General features: G+C 44.1%; 1 protein-coding gene across 3 annotated transcripts in view; it reads right to left on the reverse strand.

The window, feature by feature from the left end:
* PCMTD2 (protein-L-isoaspartate (D-aspartate) O-methyltransferase domain containing 2) overlaps positions 1-22,590 on the reverse strand; it is a 115,880-nt gene that overhangs the window by 55,398 nt on the left and 37,892 nt on the right. For all 3 annotated transcript variants that reach the window (XM_069243212.1, XM_069243213.1, XM_069243214.1), the window contains one exon: positions 8,108-8,439. In XM_069243212.1, coding sequence (XP_069099313.1) covers positions 8,108-8,414 — 307 coding nt within the window. In that variant the 5' untranslated portion in view covers positions 8,415-8,439. The remainder of the gene's footprint in view (positions 1-8,107; positions 8,440-22,590) is intronic.

Raw genomic sequence — 22,590 nt, forward strand, 5'->3', positions numbered from 1 at the left:
GGCATTGCCTATATGCCCCCTGGAGTAGCCTCAGACTTTCCTAAACTAGTGGGAAAATGGTTTGGTAGGGGTTGAAAGGCTCAGGGGGGGTACCGTGACTCTACCCTCCTTCAAACCAACTAAAGCAGGATTGGCTTTCTCCCCGAATAGGTGTAAGGCATCAAAAGACATATTCATAAGGGAGGCCTGTGTCTCTTGAGAATCCTTTAGATCACATCTACGCATAGCACGGAGCATCACGCTGGTGCCAACCACCCATCCCGGCCAGTCAGTAGTACCACATAATTGACAGCAGCCTGGCCATCCTGATTGGTTCGAACCAAGGAGGCCCTACATTTTTCCTGACAGCCAACAAGTTCTTGCGGGCCTTGACCTAGGAGATGTGTGTACTGGCCCAATCAACAGACAGAGCTGACTGACCTCTATTATTGGCTAGCCAAAGAGAACATTTGTTTCCCAAACGCCTGGTATCCCTTAAACTTTCTTTTAGTGGTGGAGGGTTCTTATAGAAGTAACTGAGGTTCACGTTTCTGGTGGAAGCCTGGACAACCAGACTCCCTAGAGTCATATGTTTCGTAAGAAAATCAGGTCGCCAGGTGCCAGTTTGTGGCTTCGGGCTTTCTGGTGGGCAACAACACAAGAACAGGGCTTAGAGCAAGTTTACATTAATGTTGCCAGTAAGGGCTTCATTGAATGGAAGCAAGGGCTCAGATGAGGCTGGTCCAGGTTGTAAAATTTCTGAAAGGGCATATATCTTGACTTCAAAAGAAGGCAGCTGAAGGTCCAGGACCTCCATTGCTTATTGAAGTACCTCAGCAAAGGAGTCACTCTATTATGAGGGGTCCAAAAGAGAAATTTGACCCTATATCAAGGGGAAGTGTCAAGCTAATTGGACTCCAGTAAGTCCATGTAAAAACTGCCATGATATTAATGTAGTGATACATTATCCCCATCCCCATCATCTCTGATGGCAATCTCTAGTCGGAGTCATAGCCAACAAGACAGTGAAGCCTCTCGCGATGCCTACGTGGTAGTGGAAGCATAGAATCAGATTCAGTTTTTATGGTGACTGGGTGCGCAGTAGTGGAAGCGGAGTGCGACCTCGTCGGGGTCAAGATGAAGTTGTTTGGAGTCTGACATTAGAGTGGACTCTGGATTCTCCGCTGGTTCCAATGGCACTGATACCAGCACTGACTGAGAAGGAACCGATGCAAGACACGGAGCCAGGGTGGAAGTCTGCAGCAGAGTCAAAACTGAGCCCAAAATAGGTTCAAGGGATTCAGATGGCACCGAGGGCTGCTCTGTCAGTGATAATGATATTGGGAGTTCGTGCATATCCTTGGTGCCTAGATGTGCTGTGGAACTGCCGTTGGCATGGGGAATTCAGGGTACATAAAGGGCAACTGAAGAATGGTTCTGCAAATTGAAATCGAAAGGTGGACTGACTGACACAGTGACACCCGCGTACGATCTTTTTAGACAGAGAGTGGTAGGATAGGGCCAAGTCCTGATTCAAGTTCTTGTATTTTCGTTTGGACTTTGACCTACCAGTAAAATTCAACCGTTAAGAAGACTGCTTGTGGGAATAACCTCAGGAGCAACAGTGGGTCAGTGCCCTTGACTTGAAGCAGAAAAGGACTTACACAAAGCACGAAAATTCTTCTTTGTGTTCGGTTTCGTACAGCTTTGTTTCAGAATCCTGAATCGCCTTCCGATGCAAGAGGGAGCATTTGCTGAATGGCTTAGGGAGGTGTGGCCTGATCCCAAACACCAGAGACCCATCTTGTGCAGGGCCATAACTGACATCTGTTTTCTTCAGGCCCAACATGTTTTGAAATCGTATAGGAGTTTTAGAAGAGGGCATCACTCCTTTGCACATTGAATTTCATTTTTTAGGTGCTCGCTGAAGGCAGACGAAAGAGGAAGCAGAGTTCCAGTTCTACACTCGAAGGCACAGAAAGACTCTGGCACACCGAGGTGGCGTTTATATACAGGTTCACCTCATCACTTCTAGGGTAATACTGAGTCAATATGGAGGTGCACTGCACCATCTAGAGGTGCACAGGATCACTGTTAAAAAAAAAAAAAAAAATGTCCGGATCCAGTTTGGCACCTGGGAAATATTCTAAAGGTGAGGCATAGTTGGTTAGAATGGCCAAACAGAAATGTTTGTAAATGGGACATGCACACCTTAGGCTTTAGAGCAGCAACACCTACTAGAACAGACTTAACTCTCATACAATATAGACCAAAGCAAATGGAGATATATGAGATTTGGTTGGTTTTGGAGTTTTAGGATTATACACAGGAGGACTAACTTATAAGTGGATCGATAACTAAATTGTAGTCATCACTCACAGCAAGAAATACTTAAGGGCACAAAAGGATAAAAAGCTAGGCTGCAATGCTGATGGGCAATCGAGCTATCAGGACTGACGGGATTAGCACCAAACTTATGTTCCTACAAAGCCATTTAGAGAAACCCTCACCCCCTTTCTCACCAGTTTCCTGTCAACTTATCCAAGGAGTCCTTGCATCCCAGATAACTTCCTGCTTTATGAACCTGTGCGAGCCACTATGAGAAAAGTTGCGTAAGGCAATTTGCGCATCAGACTTTTTGCAAGTTTTGCGACCGCAAAAGCACTTTGTATCTTGGGCCATGAATGAATTCACAAACAAAATATGAAATCCTAACTTTTGTTCAATAAATCGGAATCTTATCTCCAGCAGAATTTGACAGTGTTCATATGATGTCCATTCATCTTTGTAGAAATTCATAGAGAAGATGAAGATCTTGTGCTACACCAAAGGATTGGCTAGTCTTTGAAACCAATGAAAAGTTTCTTCTACCAGCCACCAAATCTAGCAGAGTATAACATCTGGTGTGAAAATCTGCAGTGATTTTGTTGTGAGTACAATCTTCTGGTCCTACTCAAACTAACCTTCTCCTCGGAGATGCAAGAGAACTTGGAGAGATTTGGCGATTTCTTGCTGAAATTTTTCTTATTACCAATGCATAATGGAACATAGGGCCAGATTACGACCTCGGCGGAGGGGATTACTTTGTCCCAAATGTGACAGACATCGCGACTGCCGTGTTACAAGTTTCATAGGATACAACTGAACTTGTAATATGGTGGGCAGGATATCCGTCACATTTAGGATGGAGTAATCCCCTCGCCAAGGTCGTAATCAGGCCCATAGTCCTTTTTGGAGATGGTGGGAGACTTGACCTGGAGAAAGTTTAAATTCAATTTCATGGAACTGCTGGTTGGACACTTTTATGGTGGATCCCCTGAAGCTCAAAATAAAATTTCCAAACTTTCCCCTGGTGCCAAAAAACACACAGGAGTACACTTCTAAAGTCCCAGGACCTCTGGGGAGGCACACAGAGACTCAGACTTTCAGGTGAAGACCAACACCAGGGCCCAGTCCAGGTCTAGTTGCCACTGATCAGCTAAGCACTTTAGGGAAAAGGGCTCTAGGAGCCTGTATCCCTGTAGCTACACAGGAGGGGTACACCAAATGATCCTTGGAATCCACTTCTTTGCATGGGTATAGGAGGAAGCAGGCCCAGTCCTTCATGGGTCCTCTCAGGTCACAGGCAGCAGGTCTAGTCCTCTTCTGATCTGCAGTTTCAACAAGTGTTCTGAGGAGGTGCTTTGAGGTGTCACAATTATGCCTGGCACCAGCTAGTAGGTGAGGATGACTGAGGCACTACATAACCAATTGGGTAAAATCTCCCATGGACATCCTTACTGACTTTTAAAGCAGCTCCTGTTTGCACTACTGCAAATAATCCCACAGTGCTCCAGACCCTCAAAATTCAAGATGGAAAAACCCTTCACCTCTTGTGCAGAGCCGGTGCGCCTACACAGTGGTCACTCAAAACCAGTTCTGGGGGTAACTGGGTTTGGACCAGCCTGATTATGGGGACAAAGACACTTTCCAAGTGCCACCTATCATTTGCTTGTGACAGGGCAGGCCCCTTTGAAGTTAATTAGGTTCCTCCGCCCACCTCAGCTGGTCTTCCCGAAAGAGGGAGAAAACACCTCCCCACTCCTAGGCCATTGTTTCTGCTCAGGGAGCAGTTCTCACACCTCTTCCATGAAAATTCAGACCAAATACAGGCTGGGCAGTTGCTTGAGATCTATTGCAAATTAGCATCCAGCAGGTTTTCCTACCAGTCAAAAGGGTGATTTGACAGGGAAGGACAGCAGGGTTCAGGCAGCTTCTGGCAGGCTACACAGGTTAGGTCTGAAGCCATGTTTACACTGCCACTAGAGTATATGACACAATAGGTGCTGCAGTTCACAAGTGGTATTTAACTTTCCGTGCCATGGATGTATTTCTGCACCATATACTATGGCCCTTTAGGGAAGTTCAATATGCCAATCTGTCTTAAGCCAATTTTGACATGATTTAGGATACGAAAACATACATGGGCACTGGATGTCAGAGTCCCAAGATTAGAGTTCAAGATTACAAGCAGGTGAGATTCCCTTCTGCCCCCCACCTACCCGCAACAACAACAAAAAAATGCAAAACTGGAGGTGACAACCGAAAAAGGGATCAATTTGTAACACAAGGCGCTTTCAACATAGACTTGTTAGATATATTGAGGGATAAACATAAGGACTAGGCTACACCTTTCACACACAGGATACATTGGTAATGTTTCTTTTGAACAAGCAGCTCTACAGCACCATTTATTCTATTTCTAAAGGTTCTCAAGTATTATGAGACCACACAGTAGTCCGAACTTAGACATACAACTGCTCGTCAATCCCCTCACCAAACACTGGGTCATTAAAGAAATTGCTTTTAGAGACACAAGCCTCTGTCAAGAAACGCTGGAACACTTCTTCTGGGGAAACGATAATAAAACATTAGTTGGGATACCAGCTAGGATGCAGCAAAAGCAGTGGTCAAGCTAGACTTAATATATCACACATACAATACTCACTTAACAATAAAACACAGACCTTGAATACTGGTCTAAAATGGTTAGACACACAACATAAAGAAACTGACTCACTTAAGACAGAGAGAACTTGGGAAACTAAGGGACGAACTACCTCTGATGAATGATCCAGCCAGAAAAATGTTGTACACCAATCAGAAACATCAAGAGAAAGGATCACATTATCTTGACTTACAACCTATAGACAAGAAATCACAGAGCTGCAGTTCTCCAAACAACGAAAACCAACAGAATGATAATTAAGGTACTGCAGCAGCTTTTCACACTTACTATTCAGTACTCTTTCTGCTCTCAAAACTTAGATGTTTTGCTACACTTGGCACCACTAGAAGAGTCTATCGTGACTGAAGAGTTTTGAATAGCCATTAAAAGTTCATAACATAATATTCATGATCTTGATGGTTTCTCCAGTGTTCTACATTAGTTCACAGAGCAACTTGCAGGCCCCCTCTCTAAAGTCCATAATTACTTTCTAACCTTGGACTTCGTCACTAGGACCATGATGGAATCCACAATCTTGCTAATACTGAAGCATAACAAAGACAACAGCCTGGCCCTTGTACTAGCCTATAGTTACAAAGTTCTTCATCCTTCTCCTCTTCTCTCACTTTGATTCAAAACAGCCCATACTTACATCAGTATACGAAGGAGGCTTTATTAGAAATCACCATGCTACACACAGGACTGGGATTGACTTTACTGAATCAGTTGAAAGTAAAAAGAAACAAACAGCCCTTCTCTGGCTTGACCTGTAAAATGCATCTGATAAGAGTGGATTGTCAAAATAATTGAAAAAAAAAAAAAAAAAAAAGAACTAGTACAAACACGAAGGCATACATTTTGAGCAGTTTTGTACCGCACACCTCTTTAACCTGCAAAAATCAAAGTAAATGGCAAATTTACCACAATGATTCTTTCTTCAGGAGGCTGTGGTGCTCATAATTCAGATTGCTTTTCATACTGTCAATAGAGCCCTTTGTTAAAAACCACTACTAGTAATTCCTAAATAAAATGCATCATAGAACAGCGTAGCAGAAACTTCTACCATTCCCTGATGATAGACTTTGTTTCCTGAGACACCTAGATGAATTGTCTTGCTTTTCAGATGTCTCTGGTTTCAAAATAAACAGCTACAAATCACAGGAAATGTGGATTTCAGCCCTGCTAAACCATTGTAAAAAAAAAAAAAAGGAACCCCATGTAAGACAATGGGCTATGCTGATTGGCATGCCCCATAAAATACTCAGGTGGATATTGGTCTAGTTTGGTAAAAGGTTTGACAATAACATTTTCCTCTTGTCAATGTTCTAAACAAAGACCGGTACAGGTGGTACAAACCTGAAATCTTGTGGCTGGGTAGGATCACATGAGCTAAAATGAACCTTCTACTGTGTGTTCTAAATGCTCATTATAATCCAAATACAAAGGGTAAGGTTTTCCTAAAACCAAACTCTTGATCTAAGCATTCCAGTCACGACTAGCTCTAGGCTGGAATCACCATCCTTTTACAAAATCATGGGTGCTCATAGAACAAAACTGCTATTCCATTTCATTGCATTACATCATACGGCTGTCCCACAAACACGGATGACCAAATCCTGGCATTCAATACTCAAGTAAGCTGGACCCACGTCCCTCTCACTAGAATATTAGAACTGTATAGTCAAAAAAAATAATGCTACATTGTTACTTTCTCCCCTGACACCACTACTCCACAACCCCAACTCCAGACATGGTACGGAAGATATGGTTTTGCAGATGTAACTCCTAAAACCCACCCTTGATGAGAGATTTTTGTACAAATGGTGAAATACTCAGCAGAGAAACTGCCTGTGCCGAGGACTACTATTTACCCCAACTGTTACACCGAGCAAACATGAAATGTACAAAGAAGTAGTAACCAGAGACGTGACTCAGTTAGAATGAGTGTTTTTTTTAAAAAGCAACTAAAGAAAGGAATCTCGGGTCTGTATTACTACATAGGTCTTTGGCCACCAAGTCAGAAACATAACTTGTCTAATTGGTAGACCAATAAAACACAGAAATTTAGGAGGACACCTGGTACAATGTACGATCTAGGGCTAAAAAGTTGTAAATTTCCACTCAAAACGTCTACAGAATGTTGATCAGGTTATACTTCACTCTGTTTTCACTGAAGGTGATGTTTGGTTTCTTGGACCAGTGCTGGAATGGATGCAGTTCGCCAGCACGTGGCACCACAGTCTTGCACCCATGTTCAATCATATTGGAAATAAATCCTACTGCACATTAAGACCATCACAGGGCTAGATCTCCACTTTACCACAATATCCTGTGGTTCGAGATCTAGGTGAGAACAGCACAAACGCGTTGATATTTTTGAGGAAGCTGACCGCACAGCATTTACTGTCTGCTAGACTCACTATAGTATGCTTATGGAAACACTAGTCCACTCCACCCGTCTCAGTGGTGAGTGAAAGTATGGAAAATACGGGCTAGAAAAGCCATCAGCTATGGTTAATGATAATAATTACAAAACACTGAAAAATGTCTTAGTAATTCAAAACTTATACGAACAGGGATCATTAAAAAAACTGAAGGCTTAGCCAACACACTAGAAGTTGAGCATCAACCTCACCTTTGTGACAAGTCATCTTCTGCACAACATTCTAGCATCTATGGTACATTATAAGGAAATTATGCTGGTCGTTTATATATTGAATGTGCGCTCCTTGGATTATTTGAGTGCATCTTCTATACTCAACTACTGTGTCCATCTCTTCCTTCCCATTAACGTTTGCTTGAGTTTGCAAATTAAATTATGTGGCCTTTTCCTGAAACTGAACACTTGAAAAAAGTTGCTAAAAATACTTCTTCCATATGGGTTACTACTAGGTCAGAAATATGTAGTATTTGAGTCTGTAGGGTATACACTCAGAGGCTAGGAATTATAAAACAAATTGCATGCAAAACTTAATTCAAATACTTTTCAAGGCTTATACAAGTGATTGCTTACATAATAAACTTTAAATGCAAAAAGTTAGAAAACAATGTAAATTTGCGTGCCAGAGTGTAAATCACCAAGCATACATTGTAGTGGATAACTTACTGCTTCTTTTGCATGATTAACCAAGAAGGACTTACCTAAAATGAGTCCCACCATAGTGCTCAGATACCCAGTGCCACTGCCCAGGTTCAAAAATGAGAGTCCTGGCTGAAGATCCAGTGCTTCCATCACCTCCGAGTAAATACATGGAGCCGACAGGTGGATGTTCCCATGCTTCCAAGCCAAATCCTTGTAGGCATTGTCTTTATACTCCTCCAGGTAGTAGTCTGCTCGGTCAATGGCTCGGAAGGCTTGCTCCACAAGTTCTGTGCGAATGTATTGGGCATCTTTCAGGTTATCAATCAATTCGTCATTATCCTCTCCGGCACTCACGGCTCCACCCATCTTGGGGAGTTGTGTTGTTCAAACACTGTGTTTCAGGAGTCAAATGGAGAGACAATGAAGACTTTACACATTCACAGGAGTCACACTATTATTGTCATTTATTTACTTACTACTTAGGATATGAAAACAGGACATTATCAAAAAGGTCTGGAATGTCATCTAACAGAATATATAAAAAATTATGAAACAAGAAAGAACTGTGATATGAAAAATTTCCTAGTAAACATGAAAGAAAAATTCAATTCTGTTAAGGACACGGAGGCAAGGATTATGCTCGCTTCCTTCCTTTATTAGCATCCCAGCAGCTTCAACTTTAATCAACTAAACTTCTTTTCTCATGATCCCCAGGGGAAAAGGTCCACACAAACAAACAACCAGTGAACACACAGAGTCCAGTATAATGCATAATTTCCACAACGTAACGTCCTCTTTCCTGAGTGCGACAAAAAAGGCAGTCGTTTTCCTAAGTTTATTCCCTTTTAGTTACTTCTGAGGCTAGAAAGAAAAGACAAAGATAAAAGAAGCATAAAAAACTAGGTCCTCTCCTAAACATCCTTCTGACTTTAAAGAAGAGAACAACTGTTTGTAACTGCCCTTAGAAAGAAAAAACAATCTCTCATGGCATAATCCTCAAAAACACATTTTGTACAACCACAAAGAGTAAGAGAAGATACCTTTCCTTACGTCTGTCCTTCAGCTTAACCGTGAAGGAAAAAGTAACGTATGGGATAGGAGATCAGCTTACAAAAACCTGTGGGTGGGAATAATCCTCGCCTCTGTGTCCTTAATAGAACTGAAACTTTCCTTCATGTTTACTGGGAAGGTTTTTGTTCTATGTCAGGACCGGAGGCAAGGATTCTACTCGTTCAAAGCTTATCCACAACCAGAGAGGCATGTCTACAACCGGTTTAAAATAAAACCTCTTGAACATGGAATCTGAGGACCAATCTGCTGCGTTAATGATATCCTCCAAGATAGCGCCCAGGCCGAAAGCCTTGGAAGCCTCTCACTGAATGAGCACCAAGCAATCAAGTGTAAATACCTGCTTCTTGCATGACCCAGCAAACCCATCTAGCGATGGCCGGGGGTGAAACTGCTCTATAAAGCTTCCTGATAGAAATCAAGAGTTGCCATTCTCTCAGAGGGCGGAATTAGTTTGTCATAGTCTTGTAAGCTTTGATGCTGCACACTACACACAACTTCAGCAACTTGTCGAAGGCTGGGTAGGAAACTACTCTGGAATTTGTCTTCATGCATCTGGTGATGTGGAAGGTCACCTCTTGTGGAGTGAAAACTCTGCCTGTAATATTCAAGGCGTGAATGTCCGGCACTCAGCGACATAAAAGTAGACACAAAAGCATTGCCTGTTTTGCTGACAATTCCTTTCGGGAGGGAAACTCATTTCTCTGCCAGGAGCGGAAAATGTTATGTACATCATTGACATCCCAAAGAACTGAATATCTGGGTTCAGGGGGAAGAGCCAGCCGAATCCCTCTCATGAGCTTGCACACCAATGGATGTTCCCCACCAGGGGAGCCCCCCACCGGCAGGTGTCCTGCGGAGATCACAGACTTATACCAGGCCTCGAAAAAAATCATAAAATTGTTACTAGACCTGCAGGTCGAGTAACTTGAATAATCTATTCAGCCTAACTATAATGTACTTGACCCGTAAACGGGTCTCAATTTGTGTGATCCTAGGCAAATATATATTTATTTTTTTACAGAGTCGCCTTTTCCTCACATGTGAGTGCACCTTCAAATATGTATGCTCAGCATTTCTGCTGTACAATAAAACATTTGTTTTGTTAAATAGACTAAGGCCCAGATTTACAAGCGGCATGCTCCGCCGATACGTCCATATTTCTGATGCATTCCCACGCAACACCCATGGATTTTGATGCATTCCCAGATTTACAGGGTTTTGTAAACCTGGGAATGCGTCAAAACTCTATGCCACTCAAGGGGTGGCGTAGAAGTGATGCAACGGGGAGAAATATATTTAGAAGGCTTGCTGTGCTGCCCTGTACCAAAACACTGTAAATCTGGCTCTAGATGGTTGCTCCATGTATAATAAGAATCTAGCCCATATGTAGAGTATACACGATCTGTGACATGCCTTGGTTTACTAATAGCATTGCCTTCAGAGCATAAGTATTTCTCAATTTATGTTTAAATACTCACTTTCAATAAATATTTTATTAAAGCATGATGTGGTAGCACACTCAATTACAGACAGTACATTTCCAAGAAATGTCCATAAACCTTCCCACTAACTTGCAGTTTTACTGATAAACCTATGTAGTGTATTAAGAATCTGTGAAAACTGGGTTTCGGGAAACAGATTTATCATTTGCACATCACCAAGTAAAGTGTTCATATTTGTTTTTATTCTATTAAAATATTTTTTCATCACACGGAAGAACAAAAAAATGGCCTTTCATAGCTACTGAAATGTGTTTTGAAACGTTGGTACAGTTGACTTAGTTATTTAAATGTTGTGTTATAGGAAAAACCCACCTAGCCTTTAATTTCACAGTTTTTACAGCAGGTCAGACATGTCACCTTAGACAATCCTGGAACTCTGCAGTCAGAATGGAAGAAAAAAAAAGTGACTTTTGACCTCTGTCTCTGAACACAGAGCAAATGTAACAAGAACATGATTTAATGGCATCTTTTTTACTTTCTGACTGAACAGAACATTTATTCTTTGTCAACTTGCCTGAAGGGAGGAGTAGGTGCGAAAAATAGCTGACCTTGATAAAAAAATGATTCGCCATAGCGAATGGTTGAGTAGATTCTTCGAACGCTGTATACTAGTTGATTGTTCTAAAAGCTAGACCTTGTGAAGCCAAGGAGGCTAAGAAATTCACAATGGGGACCACTTTTTACCCCAAGGGATCTTGGTCATTTTGAAGACACCAATGTACCCATCTCAACAATGCCGATCTGAACCATTTGTTGGTACTCTCTGCCCAAGCTGCTGCTAGCATCCGTTCACCCTCAAGCGAAAGGCCTGGGACTGTCCAACGTTGCCTGAAATCCTCCAGGCTTACAAAGGCGTCCACCCTTGGATCATTAATGGGTGATTGTTGCCCCAGGGATCTTGAAGGAGATCTGGAACTTGGGGTAGAAGGATTGAAGAATCCCAAGAAAGTTCCAGAAGAACTGGAAACCAAACTTGAGACCACCAGCAAGGAGTGATCAGGACTACTCGGGCCCCCTACCGACAGACCTGGGCTGTCACCCGCATGATCACTGCGAAGGGAGGAAATGCATAATCCCTCTCTTTCGACCAATCCTGCAGGAAGGCGTTGGTCACCATTGCTAAGGGGTCAGGCTCCAGCTGAACTACCTCTGGACCTGATGATCGAAGCAGGATCCAAACAGGTTGACTGAGTAAGGCCCCCACCGAGCCTCCAGCCTTTTGAAGACAGATGGTTTCAACCGCAATAGTCTTGAATTGGACCACTGTTAGGAACACCAATCTGCTATTGTGTTGGACATTCCGGGTAGATACTCCACAGTGACTGAGACTGCGTATGCCAAGCAGATATCCCAGAGATTCTTGGCCAAATCTGCCAAAGCTTTCGATTTGGCGCCCCCTAAGTGGTTGATGTAACGCACCGCAGAGAGGTTGGACATTTTCAGGAGAACATTGCATTGGGCTCTGTTTTTGGCCCAGCATTTCATCGCAAAGGACCCCTACATGAGTTCCAGACAATTGATATGTAGACACTGTTTCTTTGCTGACCACTTTCAGCCTGTAAAGGAGTCTCCGCAGCGAGTGGTCCAGCTGGGTTTGCTGGCATCTGACTCAATCACTAAGCCTGGGTCAGAGCCGAAGATGGCCCATCCATTCTAGGCCTCCATAAGTGCCAGCCACCAATTTATCTCCTCTATTACGTCCTCCGTGAGAGGAACTTGCTCTGAATATTGGAGACCTCTGCCGAGATGGGAAGCCTTTAGGCGCTGCAGTGCCCTGTGGTGAAGAGGACCTGGGAAAATTGCCTGGCTGGAGGAAGAGAGTAACCCCACTACCCGGGCAATCTATCATAGAGATGTTGACTTCCTGGACAACGTTCTCTTGAGCTCCCTGCAGATCTTCGAGACCTTGTGGGATGGCAGACTCAGGTCTTTTCTACTGAGTCGATGACGAACTACAAGAGGTAGTTTGTCTTGCTGGGGCAAGGAGAGATTTCCGGGCTTTGATTATAGATCCCAGACTCTCCAAAAGTTGCACGGTTGTCTGAAGTTGCCACGTTAGGTGGTGAGGGCATTGATCGATAAGTAGGATGTCATTCAAATAAATAAGACGAAAACCCTGCACCCAGAGGTGTTCCACCACCGGTATGAGGACCTTGGTAAAACACCAAGGGTTGGACGACAGGCCAAAGGGCAACGTCTTCATTTCATAGACCTGCCCTCCCCACCTGAACTGCAGGAATCTGCAGTGGGGTGGAAAAATTTGAACCGTCCGGTAGGGGTCCTGAAGGTCAAAACAAACCATCCAGCCACTGGGCTTCAGCAGATCGCGCAAGAGATGAATTCCCTCAGTCTTGAAGTGTCGATAGATGAGCCAACCATTGAACTCCCTGAGGTTGAAAACAGGTCCCTGGTCGCCATCTCGTTTTTCCACCAGGAAGATGTTGTAGATGAAACACCGAGGGTGAAGAAGAGCCTTCCTTAGAAGGTCCTCGACCTCCTGGTCTATCTAGGCCACCTTCTCAAGAGAAAAAAAAGACAGTGAGCATGGAGGGGAAGGTTGCACTGGATTTCCGTAGAACTCTATGTGAAAATCCCTGATGGTCTGTAACACCCAAGAGTAAGAGGAACATTTTTCCCAATTGTGACTGAAGAGTGCTAACCTGCCTACCACAGCTACTCAGGAAGAACTGGAGACACTTACCTGTTTGGGCTTCGAATTGAGCCCTAGAAGCACCTCTGGCCTGGTGTCCGAAGAATGCTCGCATGGTCTGGAAGAATTTGCCCTGACAGGGCTAGTCCTGCGACTTCCTGGCGCTTCTTGGATGTAGAAGTGGCCGGCCGAGCGCCCCTTTCCATAGCCGGCCCGATTCAAATTTTGGGGTGGAAAATCTTGATTGAAGTCTGCGCCTTATCGAGAAAGGTAAAGGTGGCGACAAATTTACCTAACTCTTTAATGAAGGGCTCCCTAAAGAGGCCTCCCGCTGCCGTGGGCCCTGACTCAGTGGTCGCTAGATCCCCCAGTTTGGGATCTACCTTCAGTAGGAAAGAGCATCTCCACTCGTGGAAAGGGCACAGTTTGCATTACCTAGAAAAATAACTGCTTGCTGGGCCCATTCCGATAGGACTTCTGGTGAAATAGGGTTCACTGGGGTTTTGGCCTCTTCTGCCAGGTCCAGTATTTTAGTGAGTGGCCCACTTTCATCTAGAACCTTGTCCTGGCAGGAGTGCCAGGACCTATCAATCCCCTTCTTTGCGTCTCTGATCTGTTTCTGTAAGAAGGTAGCCATCCTGGTGTCCGATTCCAGAGTGAGGGCAACCTTCCACGGAAGGAATGGGCGGAGACACTCAGCCATAAGATAACCGCACACTTTATCTAAAGGTTTTCTCAGGAGGCTCGCCACATAGCGGGCTATCATATCTGCAGGGGCCCTTTCTCATGAGCGAGGTTGGATCATGTCCTCCGGCTCCAGCATGTCCAGAGGCGGCTCTTGAAGTTTTGGGACCTCCCGGGGTTAGACCTCAAGGGCAGGAGAGACCTATCTCGGAGACTCACCCTCATCAGGGTCTGGGGAGATGAGGGCCCCATCATGGGGAACTGCGGGGTCATCCTTCCTGGATGGTTCTGGTCAGGAAAGAAGAAACTTCTTAAGGCGGTGAAAAGCCCCTAAATCTATGAGCTCTTTGCTTTTGTGTTAGGGCGTTGGCTGCCGCGGAGGGGGTAGATCAAACACAAGATGAGTCTCGTCCTAGAAATTAAGTGGCACTGGGCATCTATAGGCCAGTTCCAAGGGGCAGGAGTCTAACAGGCGAATGGCCGCCGCCACAGTCTGTTGGATGGAAGCATCCACGGCATTGCAAAATATGATTGTCTATAAGGAGAACCTGAATGGTCTCTTCTTCCAAATACTCCTCACCCATTTAGGTCAAGATATACCTGGGCCTCACGGCACAAAGGGGATTACATAGCTCGCAGGCCATACGCACTGTATTTTCGGGGAAAACCCCAGTGGTGTCAAGAGCACTGTCAAAAGCAGGTATGTGGATCCAGGGAAATGGGGGCAGCCAGAAGAGGGGAAGAGCTTGTACCATTCAGTGAAAAGCACGCGTGGAAATAACCAGCCGCAAGCATTTCTGTTCTTTGCCCCGGTGCCCGGCCCCACTGCACTTGCGTGGCCACCGAGGCTTATAATTATTACTGCGACTGGAGCAATGATATCGGTTGTGCAACCGCGGCTTAAATAACAAAGCTGCCGCTTACTTAGAAAAAACAAAGCAATGAAAGCATACGCAATGTTAGAATCGATCTTGGAAAGAAGGCTGCTACTTATTGGCTTGGAAGCAGAAAAGAAAGAGGGTGCTACTTTGTGGAAATGATGCACTGGACTTTGTGTGTTCACTGGTTGTTTGTTTGTGTAGTCCTTTTCCCTGGGGATCATGGGAAAGGAACTTTATTTGTTTAAAGTTGAAGCTGTTGGAATACTAATAATGGAAGAAAGTGAGCATAATCCTCGCCTCCAGTCCGGACATAGAATTACACATTTATTATCAGAGCAGTAATAAGAAATGAAAACGTGAGCTTTATTAGAACCTTGGAATGTTGACAGCTTCTACGGAAGTCAATTGAGAAACAGTGGACTAAATACACTGATGTGGGCCTGCTGCTGTAAATACTTCTATGCCTCGATTTACAACCTTCATCTTTCCTTCTACCCTGCATTCCCACGAGATATGTGAATCACACAATGGAATGATAGAGAAGCAGAGCCTGGGGGGAGAGCACGTACCCCACCCGCCTTATGTTGTTCACATCATCAATGTAGCTGTGGAAGGTGGAAGGTGGAATTCTCCTCAGCGCCTGTGCCTGCCTCAGCTCTACTGAACCAAGAAAAGGAGTTTGGCAGAGAGGAAGGAGAATGAGGGGTTGACTGCTGCTCACTTTCACATCTAAGCTATCACCCTTTTTTTTAAAGTTAACTGCAGTGGCCATGTGAGCCGCAACAACTGCTAGATATGCACTGTCAGAGCTATGATAGCTGTGGCAAGGAAGGTGAGACGGGTAGGGAACCTGTCTCTCGGGGGACTCCGGGGACACTAAGAGAATGCTGGTTAGTGTGTGTAGAGGTTCGTGATGCCACGGCCCCAGGCTGCTCCAATCATGATATGAAGCTTGTGGAGCCGAGGGATGGCGCACATGCCGAAGCAATGGAGAACAGAGACGGAGGAGAGAGTCGTGACAGGAATCTGCCGACACCGCCAGAGGACTCGCGGATGCTGACGGAGCCGGTTTGGCAGCCGAGAAAGCAGTCCCCCGCCTGAGGCAAAACCCAGAGGCAGAGACGCAGGAGAAGGGTGAGCAGCACAGAGAGAGAAGGAAAGACCACCCAGACGAGGATCCAGGAGCTAAGAGCAAGACGGGAAAGGTGATGTGGGCGAGGCCGCAGTGGCTCTGGAACTGAGTCGCGGCCTTAGGCAAGTAACGAGGGAGAGCTTCCACACCTCTCTGTGGTGGAGTGTGGCATGGCGTTATTTAATTGGACTGTGAGGGTCTTTGGATTTGGTGAAGAATCTTTATATTTACGAGGCTGCACCATGAAACACTAAGATGCTGAGGGGGGCAAACGGGTGAGGGTCAACAGCAAGACACTTTGGGGGTCATTATAATCCTGGCGGTGAGTGGTTATGTGGCGGCAGTACCGCCAACAGGCTGGCGGTACATACCGTCACATTATGAGAATGGCGGGTTGGGTGCAGCCAACCCATGACTTCTCCACTCAGACCGCCATGGCGGTAGCAGCTGCCGTGCCGGAGATGTCAATCTCCAGCCCAACAGAGGCAATGGTACCACCGGCGGCATTTTGAGCCAGCCTACCGCCATGGTTTTCGTATCATGGCGGTAGGAGGCTCACCCCCCCCCCCCCCCCCAACACTCCCCAGAGGCCCCAACATCCCCCCACAAACACTCCACCCCCTTCCGATCTCCCACTCCACATACACGCACACACCCGCAAACACGCACCACGCACCACGCATACACCCACTCACTCACACTGCCATACACGCATTCCTACATCCAGTCATGCTCGCACACATCCGTACACATTCACACTGACAAGCAGACACGCATTGACATTTCCATTCTTACACGCATTCACACACATGCATACACCCATGCAAACAACACTACACACAGACGCATTCATGCACACACTCACACATTCATGCACACAAACCAAAAAACACACAACACCCCTCCCCCTGTCGGAAGCCCAACTTACCTTCATCCAGGTGGTCTTCCATCAGGGAACAGGACGGGGCGCTGCTACCGCCAGCAGAACACCGCCAGTCCATATTACAGGTCATGAAGCGGCTGTCTACTGGCGTGGCAGTGCTGACGGTAGCAGCGCCACCTTACCACCCTCCGCCAGTATGGCCACAGCCGGATTTCCGCCTTTCTTGTGGTGTAATCTGGCAGACAGATGGTAGCCGCGGTGACGGTCTTTTGACGGCCGTAACCATGGCGGTAGGTGGTTTTTACCACCAATGTCATAATGTGGCCTTTTATTGCTAGCTAATGCGGTGTGGTCCGAAGGTCAATGGTCACAAGAACGGGCACTAATAAGAAGCACTCGTCATTACAAGCCAAGTGGGGCCTTACACAAGAGTTACACAAAGGTGTGGTGTTCGTAATTCCCCAGTTTATTATCGCTTGAGCACTACGGCCTGTTCCCCCTTTTAATTTCCCCGAGGGTAGCCATCCACGAAACCACCATAGCAGATGGGAGAACCTCACTAGGGCGACAAGAATGCCTAACATCAAACCCTTGTGAATTGATTTACACATAATAAAGCCTTCATATTTCTGCACCTGGCTGTGGGTCATTCTTCACATCCTGTTACAATATCTTAAGAAGCTTTGTAGTCTCAGAGTGTTAAACCCTGTGTCTTTGTGAGGAGGTTTGTGTTTTTTTTTTTTTTTTTTTTTAATACAACTTCCACGCTCATGGGGTGGAATATTTTAATAGTCAATAAAGTCCCATTCCCTTGTTACAGGCCCAAGTAAATGCTGGAGCAGACCGTTAATGAACTGTGTAACCTGCTACAGCTGTAAGACTATAATTTCAACAATCATACAACTACTAGAAGGTGTAACTGAACTGGGAAAACAGCACAGGTACTGAATTCTTACAGTGCCCGGTTACTTTTTAGAAGTGCCAGTACAGACCCATTAAAAGTACTACAGTTCTGGTAGGAAGCATATGTATTCTCCAGAAAGCCTTTTCTTGTGGTCCTCCGACAGTGGATACTGGGAAGTTTTACATGTGATTGCAGTTGTTTACCACTGGCGTCCCAAGTCCAACAATACTATTACAGTCCAACTGGTTACCAAGTTACTTTCAAAGGGCACTTAAATCTCCAGGGATAACTAAGTTGAGCAAGCAAGTCTTACTATATGAGGTGGTAGGGATTAGAAACTTAGATGCAGCATGACACAGGATCAAAACTTCAAGTGCTAATTCATAAAAAACCATCAGATTTTCTTTACTGGTAAGTAAATATGACAGAATTTTACAGATAGAAAACCAGAAAACATTAGTAACATCTATGACCCCCAAACATTTTAATAACATTTATGCCCACGGTTGTGAAATCATATTGAGCCCTATGACTCATTTTATTGTAAGGGGCACTGTTCGGATAACATTTATGATCGTCAGGACTCAACATATTTCTAGGTTTGAAAAGTAATGTTAGTTGCCTGTGGTTTTGGGTTCACAGTTTGTTTTGTTAAGACTCAGTTGGTAAGTACTGTTCTAGAATTTAGTGTAGGGTCTGTAATATTACAACTAGTTCTTTTTCGACTGCCTCTCAAAAAGACTAAAATTTAGAAGGTTTGCAGTGATAGGTCTGGCTCTCCGTTTCAATGGGATTGGGTGCTGGCTGCAAATGCAACTCTGAGTTTGAGACCAAGTGGCTGAGATTCCACTAACAGGGTTGAAAAAAACCCTTGTAGAAAAATCCCCAATGATTATTTTGGGTTCAAAGGATTTGGTGTTCAGGTCTAGTGGACGAATGGGCAGTGGGTCGCTGGAAAAAAAGTTCAATGAAAGATAACAATGTCTTTAAGGGCATTTTTAAGGATACTGTGAGACAAGAAAGCTTTGGCGCAGATTACCAAGATTTGAGCTTTGCGAAATTAGGCAAATGTAGGGCTTCTAACTATGAGTTTCGAAAGTAGACTGAGCTCTCTTTAGGCAGCAATGCACAGATCTTGTGGCATTAATTTATTAAGATACACTTTTGATAGCTGGTACTGGCTGATGCCATGGAGTCCCAAATCTAGCTTTTAAGGGGCAAAAAGAGGATGTACCTTTATAACCATGTTAAAGAATTTTCGTTACATATTTTATGCACTTGTGCAGCAAAAATGTATGTGCAAAGTAAGTACTTAAAAACAACTAGACAATTAGAGTACAGATAAACAAGGAGGCTACTTTGTAAAGTGTTTCAAAGGAGCTTGCAAACGCAAATGTTCTATTCATGGATCTGGCTTTATGTCTCCAGCTATCTAGTAGCGCACTTGAAGCAGAATATAATGCAAATTTGCTGGAGTAGTCCTGATTCATAATTAATGTTATTTTTGTCTGTAAGCACCGGCATTTCATGGACTATGAATATTTTGTTTTTCATTGATTTTACACACTTTGCATTATACAATAAATAATTTTTTATTACCAGAGAATTGATTTGTATTCAAATAATAAAGGACTCAACAGATCTCCTAGTTCTCACTTATCTTTGCGGGAGGGCTTGATGTGGCACTCACCGACAAATCACCTGGAGTAACAAACTTTAGAGGTGCGTATCTCAAAAAGGGCATGTTGTGGTCGTAACTCTGTGGTGGTTGGCTCACCCATTAGAGTAAAAGGGATACAGCCTTTAGGCACATGGCCCAATAGGTAATTTAAATTGCAATATCTCCGGAACTGGAAGGATGACTCAAATCATTCTTGAACCAAGAGAACTGGTTACAGTCAAAAAGGCACAAACCCAACAGGCAGGGGTGAGAAAATGTTGTCTGTATCCCGCTAGGGCTGAAAGGGTGAGGGTGCAGCCTCCAAATGGAAAGGGGGCAGGTCGGCGAATGGTGTGAGCTGCCCACAAATGCATGGTTGGATCCACTTTATGCCGGGCTACTCATCTCCTCTAATTCTGTTTGGTTACTGCAGCAAGGGTTCTTGAGGGTCCAGGGGCCATATGTACGAAAACTTTTTCCCATAGACACAGAATGGGTAAAATCCTTTGCTACATCTGCCCCCAAATGTTATTCAGATCCTTAAAATGAGACAGCGACTTGAAATGGTTCTATCCAAGTAAACGCTTGCTCTACAATACTGCGCAGATACCGAAATGAAGCACAACATCCTTGTTCTTTAGTACCAGCATAAATCTTATTTTGGGGGTAGTCTTAAAGCGTGGTCACACAAAGTGTCTGCTAAATTTAAACTTGTATTCTTCATAAAGTGTATCTTGATCCTCTGAACACACTAAAGGGGATGTGAGAAATGCTTGCAAATAGCTTAAGTCACCGACAACTGCCCTGGGTAGTGTTCCCACCCACGCTTTCTCAACTACTGTGCAACTCTAGACAGAGGCAGGCCTTATGCCAACCACTACACCCTGCTCCTCGTGTCCTTTTGCTCCACTTTCACGGCTCAATGGTAAATGAATTCACAGGACTGACCAGGGAGCTGTGATCCAGTTCACAATGTGCATCTAACTTGGACATGTGCAGTCAGAGAGCTCTGGTTGCTCTCTGGATGCACAAGTCAGCGCAGGAAAGGCAGCAACAAAGGAATAAGAGGTGTGTGGTCGTTTCAACAAGCTAAAGGGAAATCACTGATCATAACTGAAAAGACTGGCATTTGCCCCTCTCCTCCAAAAATGTAATTTAGTTTCAGTGACGGAAGCTGCACCACTGAAGGATCAATAGCTTTCAGTAAGACACACCACTTTATGTAGCCACAGTGGAATACTTTAGAGGGATGAATAGTGGAGTTCCTTCTTATAATCTCTATTCACTGGGTGTTTAGGTAAAAAAGCATGTAACTACTGAAACAAATGGCTGCCATCACTGCAGGGCACCCAACAGCCTGGTAAATGGGGCGGCAGACTGTATGTGGTTATGGTTTCACTCCGAGTGACTCTCCCATCAGCAGTGCCATATTCCATATTTAAAACGTCTCTTGCTGAAAAGAGAGGCAACTTTGGTGGACTTCCAAAAAGCAGAGTATATTGACATTAAAAGGTGCAGCCTAGGATGCACGTCTTTTCAACGCCATGAAAAATAACTCTAAAATAATAGTTCAGCTTCTCAGAGCTCTAGAGTACCGACTTATTCAAAGCATTGATTATGGAGGAATGCAAGTGCATCCTGAAAACTGAACATTTGTGGAGCACTGAGGACACTTTAAGGTATGTAGCAGGAGTGGGGTCAAATGGTGAATTAACATAATAGTATGGATAAGAGGTTTTCGAGTGCCTACTCCCAAAAGATTATTGTCTTTCTTACAGATGAGGTATTCGAGATCACAGTAAATTAGCAAGTATGCAAATACACTTTGACAATGATCATCCTATGAAAAGCCCAGGATGAATGTGTTTTTCAAGTCAATCTCAAGATATTATTTCCAGTACCTGGGAGACAGCAGCATTCAGGAGCAACTCAACACTGGGTGAGGTACCAGGTTGGGAGGGACCAGCGAGACTCTGAAGTGAAATCGCATTGTATAACATTGAGAACAAGCAGCCTATCCACTAAAAGCAAGGCCAAAGGTTCTAGGTTAGCAATAAACTGCGGACTGTATTCAATTCACCTACCCTCACAACAGCCTACAATTCAAGGTGTTGCAAGCAAAAACTCATGCTGAATGCAAAGATCTGGAATGTGATAGATAAGTATAACAAACTGCTACCATAAGGTCATAGATTCAATTATTTTTCTGTAACTAAGGTGAGGATAAGCTGATTAGTCAACTCTATAGTTAAGTCTCTTCCAATATTTTAATAATTTTGTTATTCAGGCTTAAATCTATACCTAAATAGGTGCGTGCTGTTGATTATATCACACTGTTATTTTGCCATTAAATCAAAGGAAAAAAGGTATGTTGGCAAAACACTTTTTCTCGTAGCTCAAATGATATCAGACATATATCACTGTGGTGAAAACCTGAATCATTTATGACCAGCTGTATTGCACTTACCTATTGTAAATTAGCCACTCCCCTCAAAGACAAAAAAAACAGAGTAACGTTCCACATCCACTCTGGAATAGTTAGGTATGAGCCTGTTTTTAGGTCGAGCGTGCAAGAGCTCTGGCCTGTTGTAATCTATGTGAGAGCTTTTAACCACGCCCACTACACGCCCATCACTATCACTCGTTCGTGAACTTGCCTTTCAAAAATCCTTTATCATCATTGGCAAATGATTTAAGTTTGTCCCTCCTTGGGGCAGTTATGCTACCGCCTTGGCCACCGATCCCGTTACATGGATAATTGTGCTTTTGCCGATACGCCTGACTGCAAGGAAACTTGTTTTCCTTTTGTGTTTCTACTTCAAGCTCACGGCTGCCATGGCATTTTGAATCGGCTTGCTTATGGCAACTATTTTACTTTTCATTTTCAATTTATGGGGCAGGAAAAGTCCAGTTAGAAATTTACAACACTAATAGCTCTAATTCGAGAAAACGTAAGACCCACTGCATTGCAAATGCTTGTTACTGTAAGGAGTAAACAGTGATCCATTACAGACTAACCAGGTCTTAATAACCAGAATACTAAATTGCAAGTCAGTGAAGAAATAGAATTTCTACCGTAATATTAAAACTCCTTGTATGCTTCGTATTTCATATACGCTTTCTACACCCGTTGCAGTTTGCACTTTGGTTCTAGGTGTCAAGCCAATGTTCTACC

Source organism: Pleurodeles waltl, chromosome 7 (assembly GCF_031143425.1).
Source record: "Pleurodeles waltl isolate 20211129_DDA chromosome 7, aPleWal1.hap1.20221129, whole genome shotgun sequence".
Classification (NCBI taxonomy): Eukaryota; Metazoa; Chordata; class Amphibia; order Caudata; family Salamandridae; genus Pleurodeles; species Pleurodeles waltl.